This window comes from Paramacrobiotus metropolitanus, unplaced genomic scaffold (genome assembly GCF_019649055.1).
Source record: "Paramacrobiotus metropolitanus isolate TYO unplaced genomic scaffold, Prichtersi_v1.0 Parri_scaffold0000173, whole genome shotgun sequence".
In the NCBI taxonomy this organism is placed as follows: domain Eukaryota; kingdom Metazoa; phylum Tardigrada; class Eutardigrada; order Parachela; family Macrobiotidae; genus Paramacrobiotus; species Paramacrobiotus metropolitanus.
Window position 1 is genome coordinate 100,568 of NW_026570393.1, and position 14,283 is coordinate 114,850.

The 14,283-nt window shown below is 43.4% G+C and overlaps 2 protein-coding genes across 2 annotated transcripts; both read left to right on the forward strand.

Moving 5' to 3' along the window:
• The first annotated feature begins 4,481 nt into the window (after nucleotides 1-4,481).
• On the forward strand, nucleotides 4,482-5,945 carry LOC129600365 (uncharacterized). Its single transcript, XM_055498855.1, has 2 exons — nucleotides 4,482-4,682; nucleotides 4,783-5,945. Exons 1-2 carry the CDS (start codon nucleotides 4,610-4,612, stop codon nucleotides 5,595-5,597), a joined length of 888 nt encoding a protein of 295 aa, XP_055354830.1. The 5' UTR covers nucleotides 4,482-4,609; the 3' UTR covers nucleotides 5,598-5,945.
• Nucleotides 5,946-7,393: 1,448 nt separating this feature from the next.
• On the forward strand, nucleotides 7,394-9,288 carry LOC129600366 (D(1)-like dopamine receptor). Its single transcript, XM_055498856.1, has one exon. The coding sequence runs from the start codon at nucleotides 7,788-7,790 to the stop codon at nucleotides 8,766-8,768; it is 981 nt and encodes a 326-aa protein (XP_055354831.1). The 5' UTR covers nucleotides 7,394-7,787; the 3' UTR covers nucleotides 8,769-9,288.
• The last annotated feature ends 4,995 nt before the right edge of the window (nucleotides 9,289-14,283 follow it).

The window sequence follows — 14,283 nt, forward strand, 5'->3', positions numbered from 1 at the left end:
ACCCAAATATTTAACAGTAAGGCGAGGTGAGGCGCATGGCAGCCACGGGCCCACGATTAAGTGTGTTTACCGATCATCATTTACGATCATCGACATGAGTGGCGATATACGAGCAGATCGCTTCGCGAACTCAGATCACGAAGGACAGCTGCGTACTGTGAAAGGTAGTCGTAGAATTGACCGCAAGCGATTGCAAATCTATGTTAGCTGCGCTGTTTCCTCTTGTCACCCTGTCGTTCCAATTGAATACTTTAGTCGAAACCGGAACCAATAGCGCACGGTTCGCATATAGAATATATTCCAGTCACTTTTTCGGTGAAAAATGATTGCATGACCTTTGGATACATCGTAGCAGCCAAAGTAATACAGGAACTTTTGAAACCAGAACTTTTCTTCTGGTCGCAGTATGTCTTTGCCGATGGCTTCCCGTCCCAGGTAGTATTCATAAACTGTATTACTTGGCAGTGTGCTTGTTAAATAGTTCCACGAAATCGTTGGATTCGTCCGTGACAATCGTGAACGAACCGTTACATGCACTCGTTCACCGTTTCACGGCTACAATTGGGTGCATTAATATTATTTACAGGAAGATTGCGGATAACTTTCATAAGAAAGTTATAAAGTTTGAGAAAGATGTGTTTACCTGGTATCGTGGAAGGCAAAAATTCTATTTTATCACCACGCTCTTCTTCAAGGTGTCTGACAGTGTTCGGAAAATTGTTATAAAACGTGGGAGATTTCCCTGCTATGGCAGGTCCCAGCACGAACAGCTGAATGCCTGCATTGAATTCAGCGTTTCGTCCTCGGAGAACGGTCTCAGAAATGCTCGATCATTCCTTAGCGCTGACGTCAGCGCCATTAGCGATGCAAACACCACCATAGGAGTGGTTTGATATTTTATAGCCTCCGAAACGACATACTGCCACAGGTCTTCAGGTATAAAGGTTTTGGGTTAGAAGGCTGCATGATTTGTGGCGTGCACATGAACAGGCACTGCGTCTTCGTCTTTGGGCATTGTGGCACTTCTGTGATACAATCAACATACTTAAGTAAGTACATATATATGAAATACTCCGCGCATTCGGCGTCTCCAGTAAAAGGGTTGGTCTAAAGCAATTCTGAGCGCAGCTTTGATACATCAACAGCAGACAGGTTTGTGAAATCATCATCCGGTGTCATTAGCTCGTACAAATCTGGTCAATACAAGTCTGCAGCAGACAAGGTAAAGAAAAAGGTCACTGATAATTAAAGGACGGCATTTTCATTGATTTTACTATATTAGTTAGTTCACCGCTTCGCTTTGTCCGAATCTCCGATATGCGCGAGTTCCTCTAAGGTTTGATCCAAAATTTGTGGTTTGGTTTATTAGATTGGCGTTTCCTATAATCGGTGGCGCCAATGGTAATCCCACGCGTAGTGCGTTTTCGCATGGAAATTTGCCCAACTCGTAGAGCTGCCATTTTTTAAGGCTGTTCAGTGTGGAAAAGCGAAATGTGGATGCTAAGCAAATCTTCGGTCCCGATATCGCATGTGGTGCTTAAACTATTCGGCTTTTGTAGTCTTTTCCCCTTAAATCGCTAAGTCCGCATTTCCTCAACGAAAAAGGCGCTGTACCCGACTCTGCCTGAAACTCGTCAACCGGTTCAGTAGAAATAGCAGGTACGGCACAGTAGGAACGTCGACAACAGCATTTAGTGTCCTTAATCTCCATACACTGTAGCCGTGTAGGGACATTGCTGTTCGTTGAAATGTGCGACAGCGCTTCTTCGTCAATGGTTTTGTCACGATACCATGGGCTACAGGCTATGGCGACGCTGTAGCGTTCGACGAATTCTAACTGCAGAAATATTGAAAGTGGCATAGTTGCCGGTGTCGAAGCGATTCACAATGCTAACGGAGAGGAGCGGGACGGATCCATTTATGCATTTGCAGCAAAAAATCCTTAATGCCGCTCTCTTTATTGCTGAAAAGCTGATGGGCTACTTGTTCAAAGTCGTCGCAATTCAGAAAGATGTTTTTTCTACTTTCGCGCAGTACAGGAAGATCTTTTTTCTACTGCCTGAAGAGAACCAGCAAATCCTCGTATCGCATAAATCCGTTTACAGCGTTGCCTGTGCAGTGCGGTCTAGTGTACGCTAAGCCGGATGGGGCAGTTTTGTGCCTTTAGGGCCAAGTCGCCCTGACTGGCCACCGTGATGCTGCAGTATGATTTGTCCATTATGACGGACTGCGGGTAATGTACGCTGACTGGAGAGGTGGGCCGGAGAGCTTCGTTCTCATCGTAAATCAAATCACTGGTGTCACGACATGTTGGAACGATCTGCGAGTGGCCCAGAATTTTACAGCCGTAAAAACTGTAGCAGTGCCATCTCCATTCTCGTGAACATCTCCACCGTGTTTCCTCAAGAACTATCGAATGTTCGCCGTGTCTTTCGGCTGATAGATTTGCCACACGGTACCCGGCACACGACCTTCACTAAGTCGTTTCCTAGTTGCAGAATAAGTGCGTGACTGAACAAATTCTTACCTTTCGGATGTACCAAACATGTTTCCGCTGGAGCTCGTGCGGTCACCACCGGAACGCTTCATTCAGATCGGTACAGGAGTTGCGCTGCCGGGTAGAAGCATGCCGTTCTTCCGAGGCTAATCGGCCGACCGCCGCCTAGCGTGCGCTGTATATCACGTGCATCTCTTGGCCGATGTCGGTGCTAATATCAGCGATATCTTTTTTGCTCCTTTGATTCCGCGTTGGAGTTCTAAGTAGGTACTGACCGGTCCCGCATCAGTTCGAGGAATACCCACAGCTGCATAAATAAATATTTATAAATCATCATTATATTTATAATTCAGATTTATTTGAGAAAATTTAATAAACCAAATTTTCTTCTAGTAACTCAAATTGTTTGGCCGTACTCGTACCCTGTAAGGCATGCGTATTCTAGTAGGTCGTCTCCTACTTGACTAAGCATTTTTCGGCTGACGCCTGTTATAAATTGTCTTCCGCTGGCCTAATCCGCTTTCACGTTTGCACTTCTTAACAAATTCTCCTTACGCTAGTTACGCTTTCTAAAACCAATTCAGACCTGCAGTTTGCGCATTTAGGACGTGAAATCAAAGCAAAGCTGAAGTGAAATGTCGTGGTGAGATTTGTGTAATACAAATACAGTTCAGTGAAGGAAATTAACCTGCTGTTGACGACATGTGCAGCATTTTGCTAAGGGAACCCAACGATGGACTAACTAAATTTGTTTGCATTTGGCCATAAGCGCAAATTATCCTGCCGGACCATGTACGACGCTGCTGATATATTTATTATAAATCACAAATTGATCGTATCTCACACGCTTTCCCGTTCTTAGCAGCGCTTGCGCGGCTTTTGGAGCCTCACAGCGTTTGCTAAGGTCTGGACGGTCGTGGTCTTTATTACCTTGGCTAGCACCCTGCCAATTTGCTCATCGTTCTAGAAAAAAATGATGATGTGCGACATTCGTACATTCGGAACGACTGTTTTTCTATCGTAATGCAAACAATGCTCTTGTGTCGCCAGGCTCACCCTTTTGACGTAACACTAATCTCTTAAAGTATGTAGAAAAACATACAAGAAAAGCAAAACGTGAAGCGCTATGAGTATTTTTGAAGATCAGGACACCATTTACGCAATGCCCTTTTGAGTTCGCTCGGATTTACTGACCATCATGTAGGCAGTCGTGATGTACTCTAGATTTTTTTATAAACATCATGTAGTTTTAGAATAATCTTCCGTCCTATATGCGTCGTACATGAATTCTACAAACAGACTGTTGGCTAAGTATGCCTATTACGTGAACAAATTAGCACCTCGATTAATATAAAAATTTAATGCATTTGTCTATTGGTACGTACTAAGTACCTTACCTAGCAGTTATATTTTTATTGTACAAGCTTATTTTTGTAGTACTCACGTAACAACCGGAACGTTCGCATTATGGTGTTATCACGGACCGAATTTACAGAAAATATTCTCTACAGTGTATTTGATCTGCTTTTTGATCCTCGGCTTGCGCTGTTATTAATCGTGCAATAAATCTGAACTATGTATTTCCTTAAAATAATTTACTCTTGTTAGCAGTCTTGCTTATCAACAGTTTTCATGTTGGAAGTTTATTGTATAAATTCAGTACACAGAACTATTAACCATTCCAGCTACTTATTCCCGCCGCGCGTTAAGCTTTTAATACTTACAACTCGCCAGTGCTTGTATATCTATCCACATTTCAGAGACAAAATATGTAAGGTTTTGAGCCATCCAGGTGAGCACCGTGCACTGTGAGATGTAACCCATGATAAAGATTTGAGTAAGCAACAAGCTACTAAATAGTATAACAAGTAACGACTATTTTAAAATTAATTATCTTCTAAAAAATCTGATACGATGGCTGATAATAGCAAGTTGCTGCTCGTTCAAATTACTCGTTCTCATATGTACACCGATATCAATCGGTTAAGCCGGTAGTTTTGTTAAAACAGTGACCACACTATCCACTTTCGCACTCTGACATTTGTTTTTGCGAAGAAAGTTCGTGTTTTTACGAAGCACGTTAAAAAAAAATAAAGGGTACCGGGTTGAAAAATGCCGCTGAAATATTTTGTATTCAAATTTCTGTTTTGGTTTTGCACTATTGCCTTCCCGCACGTAACCGCCGGTAAGTCTCAAATCTCCACCCATGTCTTAAAACTTGATTTACACTTGTGCTAGTTACCGGGAAAAGCCTTAAACGTACCGATACAAAGCTTAATTTTCAGAAGACGACAACCTTCTGCCGAAGTTTTCCCTTGAACCATTAAGCTTCGAGCAATGCCGACTGCAGTTTACCGACTTCTGTCGACCATGGCAACACCATTACGATTACTGCACCGGTTTCAAAGGTCTGGCCATTCGGTGCAGTGGGCCCAACATTTCCGAAAGCCAGCTATCGGACATAGCCACGGCTATATCCCAACCGCCACTGCGGGCGGTCCACGTCCAGCTTCCGGATGGGGCGTATATTACTCCGTTCGCCATGCGCCCTGTCCAAAATCAGACGGTTATGATCGGGGTTGAAGACTGCGTGGATGCACAGGTTACGAAACGACTATTTCATCTGCGACTGCATAATCTGCTACAACTTCGTCTGGAGAACTGTTACAACTTAGTACTAGACAAGGCGGACTTTCAGTGGAACCACCAGATTCGGATTGTCAGGTTCACCGCAACAACCATCGCTTCGTTGGAAGCAGGGACATTCACCGATTTGCCGGCGCTCAGTATTTTGTCGTTGGAGTTTTTTGGTCTGTGGGCTGGGGATTTAACCCAGGAGCAGAAGGATTACGCCCGAAGGCTCCATTGTACATGCGAGTTTGCCTGGTTTCGCCGCTGGCTGGATGCGAAACCGACACTGTTGCGCCACGTCAAAACCGGTGAAGTGATCAGGATAGACGAATCGTGGGAGAATATTGAGTCCACGCGCGAAAGCATGTATTTTCCAGTCGACTGCAATCAGACAGAAATTCCTAATCCCGAGCATATGGATTACGACAACCAGCGTCAGTTCTCCATTAACGAACCGGCTTGCGGCTAATGCGCGTGATTACACTGGGTCACAGGCCAAGCAACTGCTAGCGTATTAATCTCTTTAAATGCTGCTTGTAACTTGAAGCCACGGTTAGCGGTTTTGCTTTGAGGAAATCTTGCTGCCGTGAGGATTTTTTCCTTCCTGGATAAACTATTGACCTTTTGAGTACTAAGTGAAAACTCGCTCTTAAATTTTCGTACGGGTTTATACCGTTTATTTCAAATCCTTATTACACTTCACCAAAGATTAGATGCTGAAAAAAGGACGTCTGCGGAATACCAATCGTATACATATCGGACGATGTGATCGAACTCAGCCAAGTCAAAAACGAAGAACTTACTAGGCCAAACAAATTCACTAAAACACGTGCTTTATCATATACAATGTCTAATTATTTGATCAGTACATCGATCTAATCTGTATCTTAATTTTAAGGGGTTATATATATTGTTGAAGAAATAACTCCCAGTTTTGTTTATATCTGTGCATTAAAAACGATACTCAAAAATTTGCGCGTTATTCATGCACCGATTGTTTGTAAAAATGTATTTCGTAACTAATAATGTAAATTATATGATAACTGAAACATCTGTTAACAGTTTAAACTGTATCGGTATTGATACCCATATCGGTATTGGCCGTCAGTGCAAAAAAAGAAAAACCTTAGTAAATCTTATAAAATGGCCAGATGGCAGAACACCAAACACAGGAAATAATTTATAATGGATATAGTTCGTATCCGTCAGTGGTTGAAGCGTTTGGAGTGCTTTAAGCGAATTACTGTATTTTATGCGCTAAAACATTCGGAATTTACAAAACATTGCAACACTTCTGTGCTTTTGGCTTGCCTGTTTGTGACAGGAAACGTCACGCCCGTGTGAGTTCATTGCCTTCTAACCCAAGGAAGGATGGGCACATTAAAAAGTTTTGAACGTTCAGAATTTGAATAATGATGTAGGTACAAAAATAAGTAGTATCGCAGCGGCTTCCTTTATGTAATTGTAATGCGCTCATCGTATATCCTTTCAGTACGGAACAACAAATGGGCCCAACCTTTCCTTTTCGCGTTGGCGTGGGTGCTGCAAACTTCCCACTGGTGTCTCACATGACGTGCTACAGACAATCAAGTGCGATCCACCGGGTATTCGTGTGCAGTACACTAACTGTTAAACAAGCCGTAGCGACTCCCAAGAAATGGAGTACCCACCAAATACGACGCTTTCTAGAAAGTTAAGCGTAAAAGCCTCAGCAGTATTTGTAGTGTAGTGGTTACGCGCCATATTAGCGCGTAGCAACCCGCATGGCTGTGTTGACCTGTAGAGGACGCATTTTATGTGGTACTACGAGTATTTCATTATTCAGTATCTATCCGGCCAGAGTGGCACAATAAACATCTGTGCCAAGACGTGACAGTATTAATAAAAATTTAAATAACGGACAAGCGATGCATTCGACCCTGTGAAAGTTCTACTAAATTTACTTCAATTAGGAAAATTATTATCTGGTTGTATAATCAGTAATTTTGTTTAATGCGCCCATCTGAAACGTTTTTAGCATTTTTATGTAAAATACATTTGAATGCGAACATCGTTACGTATACACCTCTTACGGACAGTGCTTAGTATGTTATCCCTTATCCGGTATCAGATGGCACCGAATGGGTTTATTAAAGAAGAAGAGAGCCTACGTAACCACTAGAACAACTGCCCCGCGGCATCAACAGGAAAAGACTCTTACTGGTTTAAAAACGGATGACAGCGTTGATGCGCTGCATGATACGGCGTTTATAGCAGTAAAAACACGTACAAGCACACACAGTATGATGCAAAAGCACCGCGTATTAGACGCAATTATGCCAGTAAGCCAGTAGTTTCCGGGTTGGGTACATAGGTAATTCACGTTCATCACATCACGGAGCGTGCTGCCTGTGGGAGCCGGATCGGGACCATCTGCGGCGCTAATTGGACAGGACAACGCTTATACCTTGACAATTATCTTGTCGGCAGCGTCAGGTAGTGTACGCTGATGCGCAGAAAGACGTCGCGCCGCTACGGAAATACTCCCTGATTGCCGGCATACCGTGCTGTTGAAACTCATACGCATTACTGTTCCTTAATCGCAACTGGTGTTGTTTGACTGGCTACGAAAGGTCACAGTTAACAGTTGAAGTTATTTTATTCCGTATAGCGAACCATAATGAACAGCAGTTTAAATCTAACTGGGAACAGGAACGCCACAACGGAATGGGATTCTCACGGAAGTTTTTTAACCTTCACCGCCATCACGTTAATTTTCAACGTAGGGATGTTGGTGATTCTCCTTAAAGACAAAGGCATCCAAGCCTCGTTTACCGTATATATGGTGGGTTTGTTACTTAGCAATATCCTGTACACCGGACTGGTTAACCCCACCGAAATCCTCCGTCAAGTCCACGGCGATCTGTGGCTGGGGAAACGCGGCTGTGATCTGCGCACTGCAAGCGAATGGATCTTCTCCGCCATCACGAAACATTCCCACCTCTTGATCACCCTCAACCGCGGCTGGGCGTTGGTGTTCCCACTGAGTTACAAAGAGAAGCATACGATCACGGTGGCCTGTATGATCTTCGCCGGGATGATCGTGTACGTGCTGGCGTTGGTGTTGCCGGGTGTAATATTAGATGCTCTGTATTATCGCCACCCGTTGAGCGAAGGGTGTGGATTGAACACGGACGCCCAGTTCACCTGGTCAGTGGTGATTCAGTTCGTTATCTTTGATTTTCCGGTGGTCTTCATCGCCGGGAGTTATCCGTTCCTGCTGTGGATGCATATTAAGCGCAAGAAACGGAGCATCCGCGTAAAGGATAGTAAAGCCAATGGGACTCAGATGACGGATTACAGCGATAAGAATGCTATATTGAAAATCAACCAGAAACCGAAGGAGAAAAAGAATAAGTCGAAACCGTTTGTGGTGCTGACGCTGCTGACCACCGGGACGGTTATTTGCTGGACGCCGACGATGGTGTACTACACGATTGCCTGCTTTACATCCACGGCGAATATGGGACAGTTTTTTAATGTGGCGATTTTTGTGTATTCACTGCAAGGCTTGCTGGACCCGGTGTCGTTTGCCTTCAGTGTCACGTGGTTTCGGGAATGTTTACAGAAAGGTTGGAAGCAGCTGACGTGCCAGGTTTAATTAGCACTCGGCAACTGCACCGCAGTCCATATGACTGCCGTAATCTTACGGAATTAAAACCGACCTTTTCGTGCAATTTCTTTAAGGCCGCGTACACTTTAACCTCATTATGGAGCGTTGCACTGTAGACTACCGATAAAAGAACCTTGTTTGTTCGTTGTTAAGTGGATTTGCCTGCAAAGAAGTGCCGGTCTGCCATCCTGGAGCTGTTTTCTAGTCATCTTGTCAAGCTGAAGTGGATCTGATCCTGGATGTACTTTTGTAATATCGATCACAATTACGTAGCGCTATAGAATATAACTGTCGTTCCGTCGTTAATTTTGTACTACGAGTGTAACTAATTTATGCAGTTATTGAAGTATACTGTATTTGTTAGTCGGATGCTTCGTCGATCTTCATCTGAGATTGCGACTTTTCTAAACTATTATTTATTTCTGTATTTCATTACATTTAAATGCAATTTTACTGACCTTTCAGCGCAAACCACTGATGACATTTTGACCACTAGAATTGACACTGCGTGCACTATTTTTATTGTTAAATAAAACAACACATGCAAAATACAGTACCTCAAATAAAGGGGTCTGGTACATCGTACCAGTGTACAAAATTCGTATGGCATCGTAAAACTTCTGCTGTCGCGCACTCTGAAACTGTTTTATCACTTAACTATGCCCTTCTACAGCAAAATGCACCAGTTTTACTTTGTTAGAATACTGGGATTCATCTGATTTGCGAAAAGGTCACCGTAATGCTTTTTCTCTTTCCGGTTCATCCGGAAATACCACTCCTTAACGTTCGATACGTATTTGTGTATCCATCCGGTGACCTGCGTTAATGCAACGGCTGCTGTATTCCTTATACGGATAAAAACAGTTCTGTTGTGGTCGGTTGTTTTGGCCACGTAAAACTGATATTTCAAAGAATAACTGGCCCGCCAGGTTACGGTATTAGTTCACCACACAGCAATGTCGTGCGACGTAAACGTGGGCAGCGCATCTTGATACGCAATACAAACGACTTGAAACGAGCGACGTTGCATTGTGGGGGGGGGGGTGAGTAAGTTTAATGCACAAGTAGCTGGGTACATGGATCGCAGCTGGTTTGTGACGCGCGCTGGCCGTGATCGCGATTATGGTGATATCGTATTATGATCTCTCTGACAAATGACAATAATAGTTGTGATGACACTACTGCATTACCGGGTGCGGCACACAGGAATACTGCGAAAGGCATCAGATCGCACCCACTTTCAAAATTCCACCGGTGATAAGACCATGCCAGTTGAATCTATGAACTCGTGAACACGATCTTGGCCTTACAACAATGCGCGGCTCGCTGAAAATTTATTCATGAATAACTGTGTAGTGTGTGCACAGACTGAAAGAGATTTCTACAAAGCAATTGAAGTGAATCCAAACTAATCGTTCAAAAGGCAACAAAAATTTCCCGGAAATAAACTGCAGCACGCATTTTACCAAAACAGGACTCTTTTCTAGTTGTTGACCGGCCACAGGAACTGTATGCCGACAAGGAAAACTATCCTCGGTGGTTAAACAATTCATCAAGAAATACAGGCCTTTAATCAAGCCAGTCCCTTTCCTGCTCCACATCAGATTAAAAATCTACCGCTCACCAATATTCGCTACCTACCGTGCAGTTTACGTACAAGATGCAGATGTACGCGGAGCAAAATGTCTCTGAGTGATGAACAAAGTGATCGCAAATTTTATTGCCAAGCAGTGCAGATGGAAACAACCAGCGCATCTAAGTGTTGCATACTCATATTATGTGCATAATGATTGTGATCGCTGACTTATCGACTGACTTATTGTACCGAATGCAAGCGGTGTAAGAGAATGTTAACATTTTACAAATTCAAAATATGATCTAGGTGTCAAATCAAATGCTAGTTTTTCGTCGTCAAAAACCGGTTGTTCTTCTGCAGAAATAAGCACAAATGGTTGGAAGCAATACTGTCGCAACGATAATCACTGCCACAAGACAAAGCTAACAACTGCACACTAGATAATCAAATAGAGAGTAAGATGAAAACTAATACAAATTGAAATAAATGCAAAACTTATGAGAAACGACTCACTGTCACTTGAAAAGGTAGCAAGGTGTTAGAAGACTTGAGCAAAGACGTTATCGTGTCTCTTGATGTTGAAAATTGTAACCATTCGTACTTCGAAGTACGTATCTGTACAGTGAGCGCCTACAGTACGGCAACTGTTTGCGTTGTCAGTAGCTCTGCTTTGTATGTAAAAAATCAGTATGATCAGTTGGTACCACCGATTCAAATGCCGTATTGTACAAGCGGGGCCTAAGCGGATATCGTATAAATTTCCTGTTAAAGTACTAAATAATGCAAGTTTTTGATGAATGCAGGCATTGCTGTTGATTATTTCGTTACCAACCGGTTTCAGTAACTTAAGACAACTGACAAAAGCCGAAATTTCCTCCGGGCAAAATTAACTGGCGGAAGCAAGGTATAAACTCTTATGGCAAAATTCTTCCTCTGCCTGCTACCAAGCAGGCCGACTTGGGTACTGCGCCCGTGTACCGCCTGAACCTCGACGCCCTCAGAATGACGGCGCTCACGCTATTCTCCGGCTTCGTTGTCTGCGTAGCAGCATCCATTTCGGCAAGCAGCTTGCCGGACAGTAAGGCTTGAGCGAACTCGACATTCAAAGAGTCCAGCTAGCCTACTTCAACCAAGCCGGTACAAATATTAGCTTTTTGCACCTTACTCGTACGTCGTAGACATTCGCGAGTGTCCTCGTAACTATACGGCAGCGATCGTTTGAATCTGCGGTACCTGTATCCGTAACTTTAAAAAAAAGAATTATTTTCTAATCAAACCGCTTAACTTTCTCTTTTCGCAGTAAAGGGTTTGAGTGTTTATGGCTAAAACTTAAAATTTCGAAGAGAAAAATCATCGTTGGAACTGTTTATCGCCAGCCCGATTGTAATGCAGATGATACGAAAGTTTTGTTTGAACATATGCGTGAGGTACTTTTGAAGTACCCGGACAGCGATCACATTCTTACGGGCGATTTCAACATCGACAGCTCGCCGATGTCTAGCAGCCCGTATCTGAAAGTGTTAACGGAATTTGTTGGTGAATTTTCTTTTGAAGACAAGGTAATCGGAAATACTCGAGTTGCTCAACGCTTGAGAAAGTCTGATAATACCATTTTGACAAGTACCAGTAAAATTGATTATGTTTTATGCAGCCCTAAAAATCTGTACAAGTCCTGTTACGCAGAAGACGTCGATTTTTCAGATCATCGACTGTGCAAAACGGTTTCAGCATACTTTTGCAAAAAACCGGAGCACAAATTTGTTTTTTTTCGCGACTGGAAACACACGAAAATTGAAAATCTTCGAAGTGAAGTCGCCGCGTTTACCAGCAAGTACGCTGATTTTGTTGAGTACAGCGATGTCGATGAAGAAGTGGGCCGTTTTGTTAGTGGTTTGTTTGCAATAATCGACAGATGTTTTCCGATTCGATCAAAAAGAATTTCTCAGAAAGAAGCGCCGTGGTTCATTGATAAAGTTAAAAAGCTGGCCAAAGAAAAAGATGACGCGTATAAACGTAAAAAAATGTCGAAAAATACTCCGGAATACCAGGGTAATAATCGACATTATAAACGTTTGAAGCGCGAACTGTGTCTAGCTATCAAGGACGCTAAACAGAAGTACTTTTCCGAAAATCGCAAAAATTCGGCATTGGTTTGGCGAGAGCTGAACAAGCTGTTGAACAGAAGTAAGCCGAATAATGACGTACCGTTCGATCTTGAGGAGTTAAATAACCATTTTGCTACCATGGGTGAACATGGTGCACAGCACCCGCCGGCTAGGGTACCTGAAGAAAACACCTCGGCATCATTTGAATTTGAGTACGTAACTGCTGAAGTTGTTAACGAGATTTTTGTTAAGATGCTCGGGAAAAAGAAGTGTGCAGGGCCTCATGGAGTACCGCATAAACTTCTACAACAAATTTTCCCGCTTTTGGTTGTGCCGGCTGCTAACCTAATTAACCAGTGCTTTAAGAGAAACACGTTTCCGAAAATATTTAAAATGGCTGAGGTAGTTGCTTTACCGAAGTGCAACAACCCAACAGCCCCGAATGATTTGCGGCCGATTTCTCTGTTGTGTAACCTTTCGAAAGTTTTTGAAAAAGCCGCACAAAGCCAACTGGTTAAATTTCTTAAAGAACATAGTATTTTGTCTCCTAATCAATCGGGTTTTTGCAACGGCCATTCGTGCGAAACGTTACTTTTAAAAGTAACGGAAGCATGGAAAACGGCCATTGACCAAAAAAAAGCAGTCGCGATTCTGTTTCTCGACTTAAAGGCGGCCTTTCCATCTGTCTGCCACGACACACTGTTGAAAAAGCTGCGAAATATCGGAGTTAAATCATCGGCGCTGTCATGGTTTCACTCATATTTAACCGGCAGAATGCAGCGAGTACGGGCCGGCAAACATTTTTCCCGTTGGGTGGAAGTGCGAACTGGGGTCCCGCAAGGGTCCATTTTCGGTCCGAACTTGTTTTCCATTTACATTAATGACTTTCTCCAAACCGACTTTAAAGGCGTGCAACTAGAAAGTTTTGCCGACGACACCATCTGCTATGTCATAGCGGATACGAAAGCGATGGCTGCTAGCAAACTACAAAGTGCACTGCCGGCTATTACAGAGTGGTTCAACAGCAACCATCTCGTAATTAACGTAAAAAAGTCGAAGTTAGTGTTTGTTAATTCTGCTCGCAGTAAAGAAACCGAAGTACCAACAATTGCTTTGAACGGTCATCAGCTTAAAGCAGAACCAGCTGTCAAGCATTTGGGAGTGATAATTGACCAACACTTAAAATGGGCCGAACATTATAATAAGGTCCATAAAAGCGTTAGTCACGGAATTGCCCTCATTAATCGTGCAAAAGACGGTCTGTGTGATTCTCAACGCATTGGGCTTTTTTACGCATTTGTCCAGTCTCACCTGGACTACTGTTCTACTGTGTGGAACGGAGCGTCTGCGTCCTTGCGGGAGAAGTTAGCTGTTGCACAACGAAACGCTGTTCGGGCGATCGCGAATTACCCGAGAACGCCAGCAACGAAACTAATGGACCGATTCGGGATACTGCCGTTGTTCACCAGATGGAAGCACCAGGAAGCTTGTTGGCTGTACAAGATCCGGCATCCTGTGACCTTCAATGTCCCCACGTACGTCGCGGAAATGATTGTATTCGATGAGCCGAAGAAGCCGTACAACTTGCGGCAGGACAGCCGCCCGACCATCAAAACGCAGGCGAGGACGAAAACTGGAGAAACAACTCTCGCGTGGAGACTGAATAAACTGTTGGATAAAATATACTGTTCTGATAGTGATGTTCTTAATTTACGTTCTCTGTCTTGTTTTAAAGCCGCTCTGTTATCAGCTTGTTTTTTCTAAATTCTTGGTTATTGGATGCTATATGCTCGACAATAACTCTTGATGTTCAGCCAGGTTT

Bases quoted from the DNA above. Each gene is read 5' to 3' on its own strand.
- LOC129600365 (XM_055498855.1), top strand. From the start codon at position 4,610: ATGCCGCTGAAATATTTTGTATTCAAATTTCTGTTTTGGTTTTGCACT. The intron at 4,683-4,782 runs GTAAGTCTCAAA...CTTAATTTTCAG, and splicing joins CTTCCCGCACGTAACCGCCG to AAGACGACAACCTTCTGCCG.
- LOC129600366 (XM_055498856.1), top strand. From the start codon at position 7,788: ATGAACAGCAGTTTAAATCTAACTGGGAACAGGAACGCCACAACGGAA.